The sequence below is a fragment of the Cannabis sativa genome, unplaced genomic scaffold (genome assembly GCF_029168945.1).
Source record: "Cannabis sativa cultivar Pink pepper isolate KNU-18-1 unplaced genomic scaffold, ASM2916894v1 Contig3, whole genome shotgun sequence".
Taxonomy (NCBI): domain Eukaryota; kingdom Viridiplantae; phylum Streptophyta; class Magnoliopsida; order Rosales; family Cannabaceae; genus Cannabis; species Cannabis sativa.
Genome location: NW_026870039.1, coordinates 601809 through 623828, shown reverse-complemented (window position 1 = coordinate 623828; position 22020 = coordinate 601809). Strand labels below are relative to the sequence as shown.

General features: G+C 34.3%; 4 protein-coding genes across 4 annotated transcripts; 2 read left to right on the top strand and 2 right to left on the bottom strand.

Annotated features, from left to right (window-relative positions):
• Positions 1 to 3964: 3964 nt before the first annotated feature.
• LOC115714002 (probable polygalacturonase) lies at positions 3965 to 7536 on the top strand. Its single transcript, XM_030642542.2, has 6 exons — positions 3965 to 4913; positions 5238 to 5597; positions 5833 to 5953; positions 6029 to 6203; positions 6289 to 6359; positions 6460 to 7536. The coding sequence occupies exons 1-6, from the start codon at positions 4896 to 4898 to the stop codon at positions 7209 to 7211; spliced, it is 1497 nt and encodes a 498-aa protein (XP_030498402.2). The 5' UTR covers positions 3965 to 4895; the 3' UTR covers positions 7212 to 7536.
• Positions 7537 to 10963: 3427 nt separating this feature from the next.
• LOC133033288 (chitinase 10-like) lies at positions 10964 to 12250 on the top strand. The gene has a single exon (XM_061107994.1). It carries the CDS (start codon positions 11294 to 11296, stop codon positions 12152 to 12154), a length of 861 nt encoding a protein of 286 aa, XP_060963977.1. The 5' UTR covers positions 10964 to 11293; the 3' UTR covers positions 12155 to 12250.
• An 82-nt stretch (positions 12251 to 12332) lies between these two features.
• Positions 12333 to 13976, bottom strand: LOC133033289 (auxin-responsive protein IAA30-like). Its single transcript, XM_061107995.1, has 4 exons — positions 13364 to 13976; positions 12985 to 13256; positions 12776 to 12881; positions 12333 to 12675 (listed from the first exon to the last, which is right to left on the bottom strand). Exons 1-4 carry the CDS (start codon positions 13558 to 13560, stop codon positions 12621 to 12623), a joined length of 630 nt encoding a protein of 209 aa, XP_060963978.1. The 5' UTR covers positions 13561 to 13976; the 3' UTR covers positions 12333 to 12620.
• A 1966-nt stretch (positions 13977 to 15942) lies between these two features.
• On the bottom strand, positions 15943 to 19441 carry LOC133033287 (protoporphyrinogen oxidase 1, chloroplastic-like). The gene is made up of 9 exons (XM_061107993.1): positions 18877 to 19441; positions 18603 to 18788; positions 18408 to 18492; positions 18010 to 18157; positions 17831 to 17911; positions 17494 to 17665; positions 17102 to 17261; positions 16916 to 17019; positions 15943 to 16520 (listed from the first exon to the last, which is right to left on the bottom strand). The coding sequence occupies exons 1-9, from the start codon at positions 19264 to 19266 to the stop codon at positions 16221 to 16223; spliced, it is 1626 nt and encodes a 541-aa protein (XP_060963976.1). The 5' UTR covers positions 19267 to 19441; the 3' UTR covers positions 15943 to 16220.
• Between the last annotated feature and the right edge of the window lie 2579 nt (positions 19442 to 22020).

Sequence of the window (22020 nt, the reverse complement as noted above, 5' to 3'; positions counted from 1 at the left end):
ATTAAATAATATTTGGAGTTTATAAAGTTATATTTGTTTATTTATTTTTTGATGTAAGAATTGTATTTAATTCGTTTACTTACTCATTAGAAAATAATGAATATATAGAAACAATAAAAAGAAAATATATTTATTTTAGTATAGTATAAATTAGCTATGTTTATTTTTATATTTACAATTATAATAAACATACTAATAATATAAAATACTTTGTGTATATATGTTTATTTTGTTTTCTATTTATTAAACCTACTAATTTAATAAACAAAATAATAATATTCACATATGTTTATTATATCACTATGTGTGTCATGTTTATTTTTAATAATTTTAAGCATTGATTTATATTTATATACATTAATGTTTATAATTTTGATATTGTATTTTATTGAAAAAAAACTTATTAAATTATAATAATTCATACTAAAATAGATAATAAACATTTTTTCTTTAATAAAAAAAATATTTAATTTGTTTATTTTTATAATACTGTTTATTATTTATTTAATTAATTTTACAGAATTCTTTGTTTTCAATTTTAATAAACATGTTTTATTATTAATAATTTTTAAAAGATTAATATAATAAATATAAGGATAAAATATTACAAAATAATATTAGAAACATTAATTACAGTTTTCTATTTATGGTAATTAGTTTAATTATTAATGATTTATATTATTTAATGATTAAAATGTATGGTTTTCTGTAATAAATTTTCAAAATGTATAAGTTTTTCAAATAATTTTTGTTTGCACATTTTTTGTAATTATTTTGTTTTTGTTGTACATTTATGAAAAAAGCCCTTAAACAAATGTTCATATTGTTTATCTGATATTGTATTTATTTTTTGTCAGGATTGTTTGGTTTCAGTTTTTTTTTTAATTTTTTTAAAACAATTTTGTTTCATTTCATAACCGAAGCAAAAAACAATTAGCATCGGTGCACGGATTTTTTGCTTCGACTATGAACTGAAGCAATAACCTTTTTTTTGCTTCGGTTCATAACCGAAGCAAAAAACTAATTAGCGTCGGTTCATAATCAATGTAAAAAAATCAGTATTTGCATCTACGGTTATAGCGTCGGTTACACCAACCGAAGCAAATACTTTATATGTCACTTAAAAACCGAAGCAAAAAGCCCTTTTTGTAGTAGTGAGGGACCCGTTTAATATTTTATTTTATATTTGGAATAATATTTTACATTTTATAATTTATGTTTGTATTTTTTAGTATATTAGTATTATTTTTATGAATTTTAAGTTGTGTTTTGGATAATAATTAATGTGTAATATTTTAATTTTTATGTATTTTAATATTTTTATATATTTAAAATTTTATTATAAACTTTATTTTTTATTAGGCTATTTTTTGCTCCATCCCCGATGAGGAATAAGAGGGGATAGGGACTGGAGGAGCACTCCCCACTAATTTTGTACCCACTGTAAATCCCTAGTTATGTAGCTGAGTTTCTTTATCATGGAGCTTAGCATATTGACAAATTTTTTAGAACATAACTTATCTTCCTCTTTACTGTAATTATTTATTTTTATTTTGGGATATTGACGGAAAAATTATCTAAGCTCTATGATTAGTGATACTTAACCCCACAAACTGATTTTTTGGTGGTAAAACCCTCTGAACCGCACTTTTATTATGCAATTTACACTTCTGTTAAAATTATGTTGTTAAATGTGTGACAGTCAGAGTCTTGTGACTTGCATGGTGAAAGACTGGGAGCTGTGCAATATCACATTGCTTGGGAAATGTTAAGTGTGATGATTCTGAGACTGTGTAGGTATAGCACTACACAGTTGAAGATGACTTAAATGAATTGATTGGTACTAGCTATATCGACAAGATGCATCTTCTTTTCTAGTAGCCCATTACAAAAGAACTTTACAGTTAAGCGTGCTTGACCTGTGGTAATTTCAGTATAGGTGACCTACTGGGAATGGCTAATGGAAGCTTGAAGCGTGGACGTTACAAAATGCTAACGTGTATTGTTGATGCGTACCCAAATGTACATGTGGTAGAATTTAAGTGGTCCACATTATTTTAAAATAATTAAAAAAAATAAAAATAAATAATAAAATTACAAAAACATAAAATAAATAAATAAGTTTCTATCAAGAGAGAATATTGCTAGAAACATTTTAGGCTTGATAAATTCAGAAAGTTATTTCCATTCTGTTCTTTTCCATGTGCCGTTTGGTTGGGATGAATAAAAACATAGGAATGAGAATGGGAATAGGAATAGGAATGGAATGGAATAAATTTTAAAATGCATAAAAGAAATTGATAAAAAAAAAATCATTAAATTTTTTTTTCATGTTACATTGGAATAGTCTTTCCTTCCATTTCGAAATGGAATAGTCATTCCACCAAAATGGTGGAAAGGGAATGCCATTCCAATACTTTAAAATGCAACCAAACAAAGGAATGGAATGAAAATTATTTCCTTTCCATTCCATTTCATTTCATTACCTCCAGCCAAACGCCACCTAAGTTCTTGTGGTAGGGGAAATAAGTTTTTGAACAAAAGTGTAAGATATTGTTCAAGTTTGGTGATTCTCCTATTATATACTTATATGGTGTATGTGATGTTTGGATTGCTCTCACACTTTTTTTAGTTTTAGATCTACCAGCACAATATTCTGAAAAAATAAAAAATTCTACCAGTACAACTACTTCTACTTAATAATCATCCTCTCTCTTAAGTTGTTAGTTTTGTAGCTTTCATGTCTCCCATGCCATAATCTTTTTTGGTGTGTACTATTAGTGTTTATTATGTCACCTAACCTTAAAACATATAATAATAATAATAATAATAATAATAATAATAATAATAATAATAATAATAATAATAATAATAATAATAATAATAATAATAATAATAATAATAATAATAATAATAATAATAGTGCTTAACTTCATAATGAACGATTGCTTGTTTTGCTTGCTTGTCATATATTGTATGCAGCAGCTTCATTTATAACATATTACATAGTGTCTTAATTAAGGAATGTAATTCCAATTTAATTAATAGTTCAGTTCATATGCCATCTCAATTTGAGTTGTTAGTTGAGGACTGTCGTACTATTTTATCTTCTTTAAATAATGTCTTTGTCTCTTTTGTTAATCGTTCTGCAAATAAGGCTGCCCATTGTGTTGCTAGGGCCTCTTATTTATCGTCAAATCGAATGTTTAATGAGCTGAATGCTCCTTCTTTCTTGTGTGACATTGTCCAGGCTGAGGCCTGATTTTAATGAAACTTTTTATTCAAAAAAAAAATAAATAAATAAAATAAAGAAATACTAAAAAGTATTAGTGGTGTTAAACATCTTCTTACGTGTCAATATCATTATTAGTCTAATTTAGTATCGGGTCCTCTATAGTTTAATATAATAGCTTTTAGGGAGTATCGCTAACCAATTGCAAGGCGACACGTGTTAGGCACCACTAGTATCTAATAACAATGCTGAATAAAATAATATATTTTGTGAAAAGTGAGGGATTAACATTGGATACCCTTATATGTATAGTAGTTGGTGAGTTTGGAGAGGTTTAGAATATCAATAATACTACATGTAGAGAGATGACTGGTATAACTAGTGTTTTTCAATTATGCTATGCATAAAGATTATGACCGCACTTTCTCTCTTACCTCTCTTCTCTTGTCCGATCGACCTCGGACCTTGTCCCTTGTCCCCCCACTCCCATCTCTCTCTCCCATTCTTCTAATTTTGTCTTCTTCATTCAAACAACTCTTTAAACCATGCATATATTATGCTTCACAGCTAAAACTAAAACTACTTCTTTATTAAAATAAACAAGTAGTCTAATGTAGAATAATATTTAGTACACAGAATTGTGAAAAGATAGAAGGAATAAACAGCTCAAAGAGGGACGTTGTTGTTGTTGTTTAGAGAGTTAATTAGATGAGTTTTAAAGTTAAGGAATAGGGAACCCTAATAGAAAAAAGTAGTGGTAGTAGTACAAGTAATAATGGAAAATTAATAAAAAGTAGTACTAGAGGAGAGGGACAAATGAGGAAGTAGAGTTGGATCATGTGAATGGGGAGTCCCCACCATCCCATTTGAATGTCCAAATCTAATGCTTTACCGTTTTCTCTTTACAAACATATATAGTTTAGTTTAGCCCCATCTCCACTCCAAAATGTTTGGTTAACACTTGATCCTAATATCCTATCATTATTTATTATTATTACTCACAACAGCAACAACAAGAAAAAACATAATTATTAAACTAAGAAGAAGAAGTAAAAGAAAAAAAGATTGGATATTTTTGGTTTTGGTTTTAGTCTCTGAGAATTATTGGCCTAGCCTCTGTAATTTTTCTTTTTACAGCATAGGAATATAACAAGGAAAAAAAGAAACTTTTTTTTGAGAAACTTATGAAATGTTTGAATGTGACATGCCATGATGAGACAGAGAGATCCCATATATGTATATATATAATGATTAATCTGGGTGAAGCTACTATTTGTTCTCTATATAGGAATAGGAAGAAGGCTGCAGAGTGTGTGAGTTCTGGAAAAGGAAATTGAAATATGAGAAGATAGATTTGATACATATACATAGAATATACATACTACAAATTATTACATACAAAGGCAAAGCAAAAGCAAAGGTGGAAATAGGGTCCTACTCCTACTACTACTGCTCATATTTTGGCGGGCAGCAACGGTCGGTTGGTCACCATCATCCATTATTTTTATGTGGGTGTGTGTAGTTTGGAGCTTGGAGCTTGGAGCTTACTGCTGCTGATGCTCATATTTTGTTCATATCAAATATCAAATAATAAAGAAAACCCAACACTCTTCTTCCTTCTTGGGGTGTTTTTGCGCAACTGGAAATAACAGATCTCACTCATATGAAGAGATCTTTTTATGTGAGTCCTCTCTCTCTCTTATATTACTTTTTTCTTTTGCTTTTTACATTCAAAAGTTGTTATTTCTATTCTTAATTCTCTGAGCTGTGAGCTTTGAGCTTTGAACTGACACACTCAAAGATCTATAGAGAGTGAAAGAGAGAGATCATGAAAACTTGATTCATCTTGTTGGCAGAAATTTTAGGATCTGGCTGACTCCCAAATTGTTTTTCTTTTTAAATACTTTTGTTGATTTTATATTTGTTTCAGACATTTTTCTTGGGAAAATAAAAAATGTGGTTTGATCTGATGACTCTTTCTTCTTGAATCAAATAAAATGTGTAGATAGTGGAAGTGCTTCTTCTTCTTATTAATACATTGTTGGGTTTGAGAGATGATGCTACATGGGCTGTCAATGGAAGTCCACAGAGTTTACAGTCATGCTACTGCAAAAGAGGAAATTACTCTGGGTCTGGGGAAATAAGACCTCACAGTGTTACCATCACAGAATTTGGGGCTGTTGGAGATGGGGTCACTCTCAACACAAAAGCCTTTCAAAATGCCATCTTCTACCTCAATTCATTTGCTGACAAGGGTGGGGCCAAGCTTTTTGTCCCTGCCGGACGCTGGTTGACAGGAAGCTTCGATCTCATCAGCCATCTTACCGTCTGGTTAGATAAGGATGCTGTAATTCTTGGTTCACAGGTAATGTATAAACATATCCAAACAATTCAAATTAATAATTATGGTTGCCAAGTACCTTGTTTTCTCTTTTCCTTTTACAATCTATGAGTCTATGCCTAATGCATATGACTAATATTTCCACTGACATTGCTATTTCACTTAGTAAACAAAAGAGGATGAGTTAATCAAGTCTTATATGGTATTAATCATTGTGGTATTTCATTAGCAGTCTTATGATTTTTTTTTCTTTTTCCAGAGGTCTGATGACTGGCCACTCACTGAACCCCTGCCCTCCTATGGCCGAGGTAGGGAGTTGCCTGGTAGAAGACATAGAAGCCTCATCTATGGTCGCAATTTGACAGATATTATTATTACAGGTTGGTAAGATGGTCGAACCGCTGTGTTCCATGCTCAATTTTTTGTGTGTTTGAAGCCATTGATCTTGTGTGTAGGTGATAATGGGACTGTTGATGGTCAAGGAAGCATCTGGTGGGACTGGTTTGAAAACAAGACCTTGAATTATACTCGACCGCATTTGGTTGAGTTGATGAACTCAACAGGCATAGTCATCTCAAATTTGACATTCATAAATTCCCCATTTTGGACCATACATCCAGTATACTGCAGGTAACTATTTTCTATCAAAATAAGGCTGAATTGAGCTTCTCTTCCTTGTGTGCTGGAATTCAAAGAGTTTTTCTTGGATGAACAGCCAAGTTACTATCCAAAATGTGACAATCCTTGCTCCTCGGGAATCGCCTAACACAGATGGGATTGATCCAGGTTTGTTTTTATCTCTACCATTTTGAAAATTTCCCAGCTATGATTGACAAAGTTTCGCGGCTGAATTGTTACTTTAACTGATCCTTTTTAATGCTTCCAGACTCTTCTGACAATGTTTGCATTGAAGACTGCTATATTAGCACTGGTGATGACCTGGTGGCCATCAAAAGTGGATGGGACGAGTATGGTATTTCGTATGGGCGTCCGAGTACAAACATTTTCATCCACAGGCTCATTGGAGAAAGCGGTAGAGGCTCAGGCATTGGGATTGGAAGTGAGATGTCTGGAGGTGTATCACAAGTTCATGCAGAGAACATCCAAATTTTCAATTCTGGAACAGGCATTGGACTAAAGACATCACCTGGAAGAGGGGGATATGTAAGAGATATATATGTATCAAATCTGAACTTGGTTGATGTTGAGACAGCTATAAGGTTCAACAGTCAGTTCGGAGAGCACCCAAAAGAATCTTATGACCCAAAGGCTCTTCCTTTAATAGAAAGGATTACTATCAAGGAAGTAGTGGGAGTGAACATAAAATATGCTGGAATCCTTGAAGGTTTACAAGGAGACACTTTTGCCAACATCTGCTTATCCAACATTCATCTTAGTATAACCACCACCTCAGAAACATCTTCCTGGAACTGCTCTAACATTCAAGGATATTCCAACTTAGTATCTCCAAAAATTTGTGAGCCGCTCCAGGAGAGAATCTACCCTGAGCATCACTTAGATTGTTATCGTCTATCAAATCACTTGTGGAGTCCAATTCGTCGAAAAGGGTTGCTCAGTTTCTCCATTGATAAATTGATGACAGAGAATATGCCATCTTCTGTGCATTTTCCAGTTTAAGTTGAAATTTTGATTCTTGTGATCTCTTAACACAAGCAAACATGGCCTAGCTGAAGTACAGTAGGCCGACATAAAGTTGAGTGGAGTTGTGAGTTTTTGTTGCTAGTTATAGTACTGAGATATGATTGTTTCTTGTAACTTTGTGTGCAGTGACAGATAATTTGAGTGATATATCAAAATTTTGGAAATAGAAATGAGTTTAGGCTTCTCTTTCTTGATTTTTTTAAGCTATAGAAAGATTTTGGTGGTTTGTCTTTCAATTGTAATGTAAAAAACAGTCTTTCTTCTTCAATCATTAATGCTATTTGTACATCGATTTCCTGCATATCATGAACACTATTTGTACATCTAAAATGCTTCAATCATGAGAATAGCATTTTTATTTTGTTCTTCACTTTATGACCGTAGAAGGTTTGAGGAACAAAACAATGAATTTACTCATTCTAGTTTGTAAAGTACGCATTTATCAATCTTAAAAAGCAACAACATATATGTAATACAGCATGGAAATGTTACATGCATGTTTTGACTCGTTAAGATATAAAGAAAGTATTCACACAACGATACAAGGGACTATTTCTCTTAGGCTGAGAATCCATACTGTAAAGTCTTTTTTTGGCAAGTTAGTTGACAAAATAATTTTTCCATTTATGGTAAGATTGTGGAGCATTCATATTCGATTTCTTACCTTATAAATTCGGATTGTAGTTGCTCTTTTCCTTGTTTGGAAAGTTGTACTTTCAGCTGAACTTTCCTTTGTTGAAAACTTCTGAAAAGAGAAGGAATTCTCTTTTGAAAAGTTATTTTTTTTAGGGAAAATTTGTTTATTGTCTTTTTCTTATTGATTTCGATTGTATCTTGATACAATCAGAATATATAATCTGTTTTTGGCAGGAATCAAGTATTGATAGAGGATCGGACCCAATTTTAGCAAGTTTCCCGTTTCTGGTCAGATCTGCTGCGTCAGCATCCGAATCTGATGTAGCAGATCGTGTTTCTTTTGGAAAGTTTTTGTTCAGCTGTAGATTCGAACTTGTGGTTGCCTCTTTGGTTTCTATGTTCTATAAATAGAGCCTAGAGAGCAACCATTCGAATTACCTCTTCCATTATTCATTTTTTGCATTTATCTTTTGAGAGAAGAGAGTGTTTCTTTGTTTTGTGAGAGCCTAGTTGTTCATCTAGGTTCTAGTTGTTTATTTCTGTTCTTACTCTGTCCTAGAGGTTGTGAAGAGCTACTTGACTGAACAAGAGATTGGTCTTCAGGAGAAGACTTGATAAAGCCTTACTTCGGGAGGAAGTAAGCACTTGGTCTTCGGGAGAAGACTGTTGAAGCCTTACTTCGGGAGGAAGTAAGCACTCACACTTCAAAGAAGAAGGGAGTTCGGGCTTGAAGGTGTTTCAAGAAGTCAGATTCATAAAGTGGATTACAAAGGATTGCGGCAATACTTTAGAGGGAGTCTAAACTTGTTTAAGTCAATTGTCTTTGTAATTTTGATACTTTATTAATTGATTTCATTCTCTGGGCGTGGCCCCGTGGACTAGGAGTGTTCGTGAGAACACTGATACCACGTATAAATCTCTTGTGTCAAGTTATTTATTTTTCTGCAAAATATTTTATATTCTGCCTGTTCTGTTTTGCTGTAGCAGAATTACTTTCTGCTGCTGCAAACGCTTACAGTTTTTATATTTTCTTATATACAGTTGACATTTGCAAAAATACGGTTTTTCACATACCATTAAAATTTAATATCCTTGTCTTGGGGATGGCTGGCTTCCATCATCTTTTATAGCAGAACATAAAACCTGCCTAAATGTAGGTCTCGTGCTTTATGGACACATTTGTCCATTTCAGGTGGAAAATTGCTTTTGTACTTGTGCTGTGGTGATGCCAAAAGGGCAGAAACAGTATATGGAGTATATGGAGGACCTATTTTTATGGTTTGTCATAATTATTTAGGGTATAATGATTAAATATTTTATTTTTAAGAATTAAAGTTTTTCAAATTGTAAAATAAAAATTAACATTTTATTTAAAAATTTACTTTGTGTTATATTCTAATTCTATCAGTTAATAGGCTTATTGCTAATAGCTAAGGATAATACCTTTGGCTGGTTATTTTTAAGTTTTTTTATTAGATTATGTTTTACTTAATTAAATCAAGTGGTAAAGCTTAAAAATTTAGTTTTTATTAATATATTTGTCTTTCTTTTCTTTGTAAATAGACATTTTAATATAATTTATTTTTTAGTTATTGTTTTGAGATCTTTCTAGGTAGTTTTTCAGTGTTACAATTTACAAGCTAAATTTTTAGTTCTTCTAGTATGTTGTTTGAGGATGTTATAGTTTTATTGTCTAAATTTTAATACAAGTTTTATCTCATATTTTGCTCGTTTATTTTAATAGTTCATGAATATCTGCTTCATAAATTTATAAGTGATTCTAATGATTAAATAAATAAAATTAGAGGCCGTTTGAAGAGATGTCAGAATAATCTCTGGGTTATATAGGGATAAGTTGACGAATACCTCTTTTTTGTATCTATTAATCAAAATACATTTATATTATATTTCATTAAAATGTACCCACTTTTGTGAGTGAGTTACCCAATATACTCTTATCCTTCACTTAAGTCTAGCACATAATTTTTATTAACTTAAGGAGTATAATAGGAACATCATCTATAAAAGTAGGCATATCTCAAAAAATATAAAAATAAAGGTAAAAATTAAAACATATAAAATAAAGAGTAGGTATACAATTGTAATTTTCTCAGTTATATATCACAGCAGCCCATTATTCATTTCCAAGCCAAATAGGCCCAATGGGCTATATTTTGGGTCCATCTAATGAGTTAAGAGAAATTTTCATGGCCCACCTTATTTTGGCAATTATTTTCAAAAATGACGTTATTTTTGTTATGTTAAGTTTCCGTATATGTAGTTGACGTTTTTATGGTAATTTTCTATTTTTAACGATTTGTATATTAGGCTTGTAATCCCGGTTTTTTCGGCCCAATTTTTTAAAACACACACGTCATTTTGTTTTCATTTTAAAAAAAACGTAATTTTTGTAAAAAGTTACTTAATTTAGTATATTCTTAAAAAAATCCCTTATTTATATGGGCTACACTTACACCTCAGTTTTGATGGGTCCAAATCTCGGTGCCTGTATCGCTAAATTAATGATTCCACACCTAGGTATTTTTCGTTTTGTTTTTTTCACACCTCTAGTTGTTAATGGAAGAAAAACAAAGTCAATTCAAAGTAATGGACAATGTGTTTGATAATGAGGCAGGCAGTGGTTTTTATAGTAAGGATGCACTTAGGGTGAGAATGAGTGGTCATTACATATTCCTTGAATGGTCTATTTGTTAAATATGCAAATGCAATGCTGCTCCACTTCATAATCCATTAGTTATTACTAAACAACACGCCTCATCAAAATCTATTGTACTATTATATATCACCACTACACATGTTTAATTTCATACAATAATTTGAATCTTAACGGAGCAAATGCTAAAGAATATATGTATGCATGAATAATTTGTAATTGTTATTTCGTTCGAATGTATTTTTTTTCTGAACAAATATATGGTACAAAAAGGTCCAACGAGACCTCAATTATTTTCGATGGTATACATATACCTGAAGTTGAAATAATTGGAAAAGAAAACACGCATGTAACACGTTTCATTTTTTCTGCTTGGGCATGATATATATGCAATTCTTTTCTTTGGTTGATATATACACATATCTAATATAAATAATAAGACAAATCAAAGAGAAGACAAACAAATCGCGGAGTAGAAGGAGATACATAATCCATAACCATGAGAAAAAGCTAGTTCATAGGTGGTGTGCTTCCCTCTTTGTGCTTAAGACCAAGCCAAGTCAGCAATTTTGACCTCTGACTTTTTTTTTTTCGAAAACCTCTGACTTTTTTTTTTTAATTATAACATTACTAAACTTTTCTAAGTTTAGTGGTCAACACCACCACGGTCCACGGGTATATTATATATTTATTTATTTATATATATAGTAACATAAACCACCCACTATTATTCACAAACTCGACAACAATGGCCTTCAACAATTCCTTCCTTAATTCTCTTCTCCTTGTTATAGTAATAGCAGCAACAGCCAATGGTGTTGGTGTCGACGCAACTCGACCATCAACACCAAGAAGAGTTGCGCCACGTTCTAACTGCATATCCTCTTTGATCTCAAACCAAGTCTTCGACAGCATATTCCTTCACAAGGACGACACTGCATGTCCAGCTAAAAACTTCTACACCTACGACACTTTCCTTAAAGCCGCCAAGACTTTCCCTTCTTTCGGCTCAACCGGACCATTACCCACCCGCAAGCGCGAAATCGCAGCCTTTCTTGCCCAAATCTCGCACGAGACAACCGGTGGGTGGGCAACAGCCCCTGACGGCCCATACTCGTGGGGTTTGTGTTTCAAGGAAGAGGTCAGCCCAGGCAGCGACTACTGTGACCCAGACAACACCCAATGGCCCTGCTCCCCTGGCAAGAGTTACAAGGGTCGTGGGCCCATTCAACTCTCTTGGAACTACAACTATGGCCCGGCTGGTAAGGCCTTGGGCTTCGATGGTTTGAAGAACCCGGAAGTTGTTGCTAATAACTCCCTCATTGCTTTTAAGACTGCCCTTTGGTTCTGGACTACCCCACAGAGCCCCAAGCCCTCTTGTCACGATGTTATGGTCGGGAAATACGTGGCATCACATGATGACGTAGCGGCTAATCGTACGGCTGGGTTTGGGCTGGTGACTAATATTATTAATGGAGGACTGGAGTGTGGGATTGTGAACGATGGGCGGGTTAATGATAGGATTGGTTATTTTAAAAGATATGCTGAGATTTTGAAAGTTGATACCGGGCCTAATCTAGATTGTGAACATCAAAAGCCTTTTGCTTAATTACTTAGTATGTTAACAACAAATAAGTTTTGTTCCTTTTTGTTTTATCAAGTTGAAATGAAAAGGGGTCGACATGGTTTCCATTGTGTTTGCTAATGTATGTGGACTTTACTAGATTATCAACCCAATTCATTAACAACATGGCACCAATATTAAAAGGGAACTAAAACAAAAAAAATTAGAAACAAAAACAAAACAAAACAAAAAATGATGATTGGAAAAAGTTGGTCTTTAATTACAGTAGAGAAATTAAGCTCTAGCTAGCTAGCTATGTCGGCCTATAACTGCGGTTGTTTACTCTGCATATGGATTTAATTACACATCACATGATGATTAAATTTGTCTTGTAGTCTCAATTTATGATAAGCAGTTGAGAAGTCCACCAGTACTACTACAGCACAAAAAACATTTAAAATTGAGATCATCATCTTAGTGTTATGACATATATATATCGTAGTTGTCAGTGTCAGCAGGGGCATGCCCTTGTGATCTTCAATCTTTTAACTGCAGTCAAGAACATCCTGCACCCAATCCCTTTCCAAGCTTAGCAAATTGTTCAACTAATATATAATATATTTATATGGAAACAATGCAATTGATGTATAACATGTATTTACTTACTCCCAAGGAACATCACCAACCATGAGCCAATCTCCTTCCTCATCTTCATAAGTCAGCACATGAAAATCCTCGTAATTATTCTCTTCATGATCCACCTCGGCACCCCCTGATCATCGTCATGATCATATGTATATTTATAGCATTGTTAGTAATCACATTAATTATACATGATCTGAATATATATGACAAAACAAAAATTAAAGTCTTACAGAGAATGTTGGTGTTGAACATATGATCAAGAGTGGAAATCAAGTCATGGTAATCATGGTGAGCCAGCACATTGAGCTTTCGGCCAATGGGGTGTCCTTCCATGTAAACCTTAACATACAAGCTTCCATTCCCATTATTATTTCCATTAACGCAGTACTCATCGCTTCCTTCTTCATCTTCTTCTTCTTCTTCCATTACCGGATGAGCTTCTAGTTCTGGTTGTTGATGACCATTTACGCTGGTGGAAGGCCATTCTGATGATTGATCATCCCTATAAAATGCACACACACACACACACACATATATGTGTATTAGATATATGTATATATACAAGAATATATACACACATATATAATATATACATAAAGAAAGAACAACCTTGGAGTAGTTTGAGATGGAGAAAGACTAAGACCAAGCTTAAGGTCCGTGCTGAGATCTCTTGTGTGAGTAAACTGAGGTTGGTGATACTGATACTGATATTGATAGTCATAAGGGAAAAAAGGAGGTTGATAGTTGGTGGTTTCAGCAATGTTGGAAGATGAAGAGGAAGAGGAAGTAGCTGAAGATCTCCCCATTTGGTTTTTCTTAAAAAAAAAAAATAAATAAATAAACAAATAAAATAAGAAGAAGAAAGCCGCCAATTAAGTCGAGATGAATGGGATATGGAGTTTGAAGTGAAATCTATATATAAATACAAAGGAATGACATAAGGGAATTAAGGGAGGGGATGGGTAGAGATGAAGATGGAATGAGACAAAAAAGACAAAAAAAAAGGTGAGAGTGTTTGGGGTTGAGGAGGCAGGTTTGTTCACATAACTGGTCCTTTTGAAATGCTGTCGATTGAAGTAGCCGACAAAGACACGTGTTTAGACGACGAAGTCCTTTTAATTTGTCTATTCTATGTTGTTGATTAAAGAAAAAAAAAATAAAAATACAATTTATTTCTCTTTTTCATTTACTTTAGTCGTTGTTTTCATTCTAAAGTCTAAGCTATATACTATACCACCTAATAAGCTATTTAGTTCCTCTCCAACGATGGTACCCTAGCCTAGCTACCCTAGTAGAGGCTATAGTGGTAATGATTTTTCTCTTCGTCTTAGAGATTGTGTTTTGCAACCGCCAGCCAGAAAAGCAGAAAAGAAGTAACTTTGTTTGAATTGTACTTACACTATTTAGTACAGCTACATTTCATATATGTATTGTGTGTTAAGACTATAATTAGAACCATACAAAAAAAAAAAAGACATAATTAATTAGAATGGTATTTATTAGTGTATGTGGTAAAATTGGTTAAAAAGGGTCGTAAGAGATTGTGATGTGATGAGTGAGTGAGTGGTGGTCGAGGAAATGAATGTGGACGAACGCCACACACACCACTGCTTGTTTTGTTTTAGGTACAAATTACCAAAACAAAAGCATTGGTGCTTGGAATACTCAACATTAATGTGGTTTTTAATTTTTAATTTTATTTCTTTACATAGGAAGTAGTGGAAATACCCAACATCAAAATTTTTATTTTAAGGTCAAATCAATGTTCAATGCATATTAATAATTATCTCGTGTTACGCATGCATCATCCTATTATAATAATTATAATAATAAATCCAACACCAAATTCTTGTGAATTATAATATACATTTGTGAAGAAGAAGTGAAAGAAACTTTGAATTTGACACATACAACACATTTTATGAGTGATTTGAAATAGTAATTAATTAAAACATAGTTTCCGTATCATATATTTTGTTGTTTTCAATAAGTATAGAATTGTTGGTCTCTAACTTTTATATAGGTGTCGGATTTTGTTGTGGCCTACAATGAATGAATGACTAAAAAGAGAAGAGAGATTAGAAACAAAGCAAAATTTATTAGTAAAAGGAAGAATAAGAGATGATGTAAAATAAGAAGACATGCAAATGCAATGCAATTAATAATATTGGAATTGGAATGAAACACAAGAAAAAGAAAAAAGAGACACCAAAAACAAAAAGTGTATTCAGAATATCTTAATTGCCAATCTATTGGACGACTTGCTCCCCCACACGTGTATACGATATTATTTTGATGGCCATCATCATGTTGTTGTTATCATCATTTTATTTTGTTTGAAAGAAAAAAAGAAGGGAACATCTTCAAGATCTTGTTCGCTTAGACCTAAAGAAACGGCGAGTATAGAGCAAGAGAGCAGAATTTACAAAAGGTGGAAAAAAAGAAAAAGTAGATGATGTTCCCTACCATCCCTACCATCATCACATGTTGTTTTCCATTCAATTCCCTTACCCATCCCTATCTCTATTCCTCCAAAACCTTCCAAATTTATTGTTTCCTTCTTTCCCTTCCTACCCATTTCATTTCAATTTTCTCCCTGCTTTTTCTTTGAATACTTGTTATTCCTTCAACTTTGTTTTCAACTAGGAAAATTGTAGTAGTAATTGGTAATAGAAAGCGAGGAATTGGGTTTGGGTTGGTCAACAACCGAGAGAGAATGCTTTTAGGAGAGCAAACCCCGAAGCAATTGTTAGCATAAATGAAAAAGCATGTCTCCATAGCTTTGTGACGAAATTAGATACGGCTGTTGGATTGGAAGTTTCTTTTCCAATCATCCTATATATTCACCCTATTCAATAAATATATTGTATCGAAAAACCCAAACAAAGAGCCTTCCTAGCAGTGGGCACTTCCATCGATGCCTCTTACTCCTTCTGTCTCCACTCTCGACAACTGAACTGGACATCTTCATAACTCCCGCACAACTCTTGAGTCTTTACAAATACATCACTCTCAACTTCAGCCGCCTCTTTACAACTCTCTCTTTGTTTTGATTTGCTTTGCTGTTATTGTGTTCAATTCAATTAAAGCTTACAAAAACTGGAAACAAAGTTGAATCCTCTTTCGGCGCCCCCCTACTCACTGTCTCTCACTCACCCCATACTGACAACTCACAACCACAACAAGGCTGAGTAAAACAAACTACTTTATCATCATAAGCTCATAACCATAACTGGCCAGTCTACATTCACATTCTTTATTCCTTTCATTATCGTACAAAAGACAGCCACTGAATCTAGTCTACTGTCTCGTATCTTTCTTGTCATGCTAAATCCTCGTATTAATTAGTATTCTCAAAATTGGGATTACGGCCATAATTCACATTAACATCACAACCCCACTAATCACAAATAAGAATGATCTTTAAAAAAAAATGACTGACAATGGACACATATGGGAACTAAAACTACTTGTACGAGTACTGTGAGAGGAAACTTGCGACCTCAGCAGCAACATCATATGCACCCTCAACGCACCGACCCAAGGCTACCCCAGATACGTAGTTGCCTGCAAGAAACAGCCCCTGCAACCCATCATTCCTTAGAGCACCTTTGGCAGAGTCAAGAATATCCAAATGACCAACTAAGAATTGTGGAATGGCTTGTGGCCACACTCTCACTCCAAGAGTAAGTGGATTCGGGGCATTCGGTCTGATTAGGATCTTCCTCAAATCCCTATCAACTGCTTCCACGAGTTCACCCTCCGTCTGTCAAAGCATAGAAGCACATTATAAAAATATGTACAAGGCAACTAACTGAAACTGTCTTTAAAAAAATACCTCTGCACCCTCCGCGATGGAATAATTACAGCTGTATATCAACTAATCACAGTAATCTTCAAAGCTAAATCAAATTGTCAGGTTAATTGCTGTAACCTTACCCAGAGAAAAAATTGCTGCAACCTTTTTATTTTATTTTGTTATTTTTGGCTGTATTCGTTGACATTATGTATAAATATATATTAAAAAAAAAAACTGTCACTAAGTTCCTTTCTTTCTTTTTCCTTCCTTTTTCTTCTTTTATAAAATATATCTCACTCGGCCTACCCTCCTTCCCCTGCATCTTGCGAAATAGTCTAAGAGCTTACTCAAACTGTCCTCACCTTGGATAAAATTCCAGTATTAGTGGCACCTCCAATGTAGTTTAGAAGCAGTATCCTTCCACTTGGTGCCCTATTAGGAAAGAGAGATGAGCTGTAAATAGTTCCTGCAAAAACCAAAAGTTCATGTGTTAGCTATAAGTTCCCACCAGTCCACAACTACATTTTCTAAAGCAATGGGACATCTACCTAAAGTTTCAACCCCTTGGCTGCGGGGAATCAATTGACCGAATCCCTTGAGTTCACCATCTATTAAGCATTCAGGTCGAATAGCATCCTTTGGATATGAAATCGATACAGCTGCAACTGGAGGATAATAAAACTTTGCCAGTGAATCTGCAGCAACATCCTGAAAATAATAAAAATAATAAGAGGCTAGGGAAAAACGACTGAGCAGTGAGTACCATGACAATAACATTGAAACTACAGCCACTCTCTTTCTTCTGAATTCTAGAGCAGGAACTACTCGAATTGAGGACAATAGACAATTGAAGGCAAAAGAGCAAAGTGGAAAAATAAAAAAGAATAGCAAAAGACAAATGAAAACCATAATGATAAAGAAATCCAGGACTAAACATTACAGATAGAGGGCGCAACAAACTGCTTGCGACATGGGAAGGAACAGTAAAGATAACACTTTTGGTCTGCAAAGTAACCAATCCTTCTGGTGTTTCATATGTCAAAGAGTAGCCTCCATTATCCAACTTACTGATACTAGAAAGCTTCCAAGATAATTTCACTTTGCTACCCAACCTGCCAAATAAATCACACATTGTTGAAAGTTATGGGGCCACAAAAGAATAGAAGCTCAACAGGAATAAAATAAAGAATAACTAAACAGCAGTGAAACAGCAAATGACAAAGTTGATAGTCTAAATCAATATTAATACTTGCTAAGGACAAAAAAAAAGAGCAGACCTTGAAGAAATTGCATTTGGCAACATTGCAAGTCCCTTCCTGAAAGATCCAACTGTTTGGCCCTTGGGTTTAGGTAGACGCCTACAAAACAAGTAAAATTAGATCACTGGCAATAAATATCTGTAATCTAAATAAGAAAGAAGATTTTGCTTCAATGTAAATGCAAACTAAACATTTACGGGTCTCGGGGTGTCTTAGGAGCTTGATTTCTTTCTTGGATTGCTTTAAAAGTTCCACCTATGATACTACCTCCAATTTGCTCGAGCTTCCAAACTTTGCCAAATGCTGCCTTCATGCTTAATTTGGAAGGATCACCAGCATAAACACCTAAACGTGACAGAAATGATTGATTACGAAATCTCACAGTGAATTTGACAACTCATGGTTTGAACTTTGAAGTTAAACAAAGTGGCACTAGTTTCAGAAAATCATCAGACTGATACTTCATAGTTCATAGTCCATACTAGTGTTGTTAAAGGAATTGTTAATGTTAAATTACTTTGAAATAGAACGTAACAAGTAGTAAACTAAATACAGATTACAGTGTGATAAGGGGTACAAGTAAAGGTAATATTACCTGAACAAAAGGGCTCTATCAAGCGTTCAAAAACTTCATCGCCCAGATTACGGCGTACAAACTCTTCAACAGATTCCTCATGTCCCTGTCACCTTTGTCAAGATTTCAGAAATGAGAAATTCACCCCAATTCAATTCAAGAAATAGCATAAGAACTAGTTTAAAAAAAAAAAAGACAAAGACAAAGAGAACACACTGGAGGAGGAGGACGAATGCCAAGGGCTCCAAACCCAGCCCTGAGCTTTCCCGGAATGCTCATCAAGTCAAAGAAAGGAAGATCCTTTGGGCTCGAGGGCACCGGCCTCAGCTTCCCATTCCACAATACAAATCGAGGTGCGGTAGGATCCCCCAGAACCAGCTCCTCCTTCAACCCACTATCTACCTGCGAAAGAAACAAATGAATTCAATCCAATCCATGAAAGAAGCAATATAACAATGAGTAGTGATAGAAGAAGAAATGATTAAATTACAGCCATAGTGAGCATAGGATCCGAGGGCTGGAAACTGTTGGGGCCCTCCTCCCAGAGATACCCGTCCCTTTCGATGGTGGTGATGTTACCTCCAACACGATCGGTGGCCTCAGTGAGGATGAGGTTAGGAGCAGCGTTGGGGTGCTTGGTGGCGAGAGCCTGGGCGATACAGAGGCCGCTGATGCCACCCCCGACGACTACGGCGTCGGCGAGGGCACCGTCTAGGTTGGATTGCGTAGAGAGCCTGGCGGGAGAAATGGTGGATTCGCATCTAATGCGAGTGGGTTTGGATTTGGAATTGGAATTGGGAAGGAAAGAGCGGCGTAAATGGCAATTCGGAAGGTAGGTGAGGGTGACTGAACTGGAGGTGGAGGAACTGGCCATTGACATTGTTTGTTTGTTTGTAAATGTTCCTCAGGACCCAAAATAAACAATATTTGATTTGATGTAATAATTCTTATCCTTTCTTTTCTAATTTCTCTATTTCCTATTGGGAAGGGTAGATTCTGTGATTATTTTCTTTTTGGACAAAATTATCTTTGAGTTTTTATGTTTAAAAAAGGAAATATCTTCAAGAAAAAGGAAATTTTATTTGTATGAAAATGTAAGTATAATTTAATATTTAAAAAAATTTAGTTAAAAATAGGAACCGTTCTCTCTCCATGAAGAAGAAGGTCACTCGAAAGTTACAAGGGCTCGGATTGAGGAAATTCCAACGATTCAGGAACGTTAGGAAGATGAGCAGGTACCAAAGATGGGTGGAGAGGAGTTATTCAAGGATCTGGGCGATTTGAACTCACTCATCGTCGAGAAGAATCTGGAGTTGAATGAGTCTTCAACAACTGCGGAAGGTGAAGATTCAGGCAGGGATGAATTGGCGAACGGTGCAGAGGAAGTCGATTTCCAATTTTCTGCTCAGCAACACTGGGCCAAGCTTAGGGAAGGGCAGAATTGAATGTTGCAACAAAACTTCATTATGATGAACCAGTTGTTCAAGCTGGGTTCAAAGTTGCAAAACTAGATCTAACAAAGGTTGCTAAACAGGCTTTAGAGTGGAACTCAGCGCGCGGTTGTGGGTATGGTAATGGGGGCCAATCCTCCATTTGTTGTGTTTGAAGGATTTGTGAAGCAGATTTGGGGATACCTGGGCATTGAACGAATGGTCAGAATGAACCAGGGACTTATAATTGTTAAATTCAAAGATGAGGCCACTAGAAACGTGGTGCTCGAATTAGGGGTTGTGCAATTTGACAAGAAGTCGATGATAGTCAAACCTTGGACACAGGATCTCGATACTCTAAGGTTAGTTTGATCTGTTCCCCTCTGGATTAGATTACCTAACTTAGGATTGCAATATTGGGACATAAACTGTTTGAGTGCTCTAGTTTACACGATTTGGAAATCGATTATGGTTGATAAAGTAATAAGGAAGAAATCTATGATTAAATTTGTTGGGGTGCTGGTTGAAATGGATATAACTGATGACCCCCCATTTATTCTACATTTTGAAAATGAAAAAGGTCAAATTCAAGAGCAATTTGTTGAGTACGAATGGCTCTCTATTGAGTGTAATAACTGTAAAGGATATGGCCATAACATGGCGAAATGTAGGAATACTGGTCCGAAGGTTTGGGCCAAGAAAAACCAGTAACATGAGAAGAAATTGAAAGACAAAGATCAGCCTACTAGTGTGGAAAATTTAGGGGGGATAAATTTGTTGGGTTTTATGCCCTAAATAAAACTCATTTCATATAATCAGATTTATTTATTAATAAAGATCAAAATTAACATTTTATGTTGCATGGTTCACATGATTTATTTCATGATTATATGTATATAATGTATGAATTTTTTTTAAGTCCAGAACATATGAGTTTGTTAAAGATTATAGTGTTGTCAGCACAGTGGAATATAATCTTAATTATATGTTCAAAAGTTTATTCCCTGATTTGTCAGAACACTGGATTTAGACTGACATGGTATAATCAGCGATAGGTATTCTTACACCTTGGAAAAGTGTTATGTCCTTTCCAGGACATTGGCAAAGTTTACCAGTATCGGATGTATGGAGTATACATCGGAAGGGACCGATATTGAACTTTGATTAGATATATTGAAACTTACCGTAATATCTATTTAATTCAATATCACCTATTGATCCTAGATCAAATGATCTTAATCCTGTTATGGTTAGGTTCAATCTCAAGAGTGTTATCCGTGTTCTTTGATTTGTTAGTTAAGCCTACTTTTGGGTCAGGGTGATACGTACATTTTGGGAACACGGTAGTGCAATTGAGTGGGAGCGCTAACATAAATATGGAATCTATAGCTTCTATTTGGCAAATAGAAAGTAAAGGATGATTTCCTTCGAGCTTAACCAAACGAAGATAAATGGTAGAGATCTCATTTCACTTAGCTGAAATATCATTTATACAGGGTTAAGTGTTTTAAGGATAAAATACATTGAAGGTGTAGCGGTAACAGTAGTGCCTTTTCAGTGTAAATCATCTATATAGAGGGCCATTGATCACATTAGGGTTATAACAATGGATAACTAATGACGTGTCTATATCATGGAACATATAGAGCGTTCTATATGACTGAGAGTGCAATTCCAAGTTCTAAGTGTGGATTCAATGAGGAATTAATAAGTTAGGGAATTTACTTGGTAAATTCGGTTCAACTTATTGGAAGCTCGGTTATATAGACCCATGGTTCCCATACTAGTTGAGACCATACTGCTTGTAAGACTCAGTTAATTGATTTTAATTAATCAATTATAATTCTAAAAGTTAGACTATGTCTACTTTATGAATTCTCACTTAGTAAGGATGAAATCGTAAATAAAAGGGTTTTTAGGTTTAATTATTAATTAAGAGACTTTTTATGTCTAATTAATAATTATTTTAAATGACAATATTATTTAATAATCTATTTTAGTTATTAAATAATTAGTTTTGGCATTTAAATGATTAGAATTGGAAAAATGGCATTTTTAGAGAAATAGAAATAAAATTGAGGAAACTGTAAAATCCAAGTGAGGCGCATTTCACCCTATGGCCGGCCACCTCTTTGTGTGTTTCCCAATTATTATTTTCAATTTTAATTGCCATGTAATTGCTAATCAAAGCCTAGAAATAATAG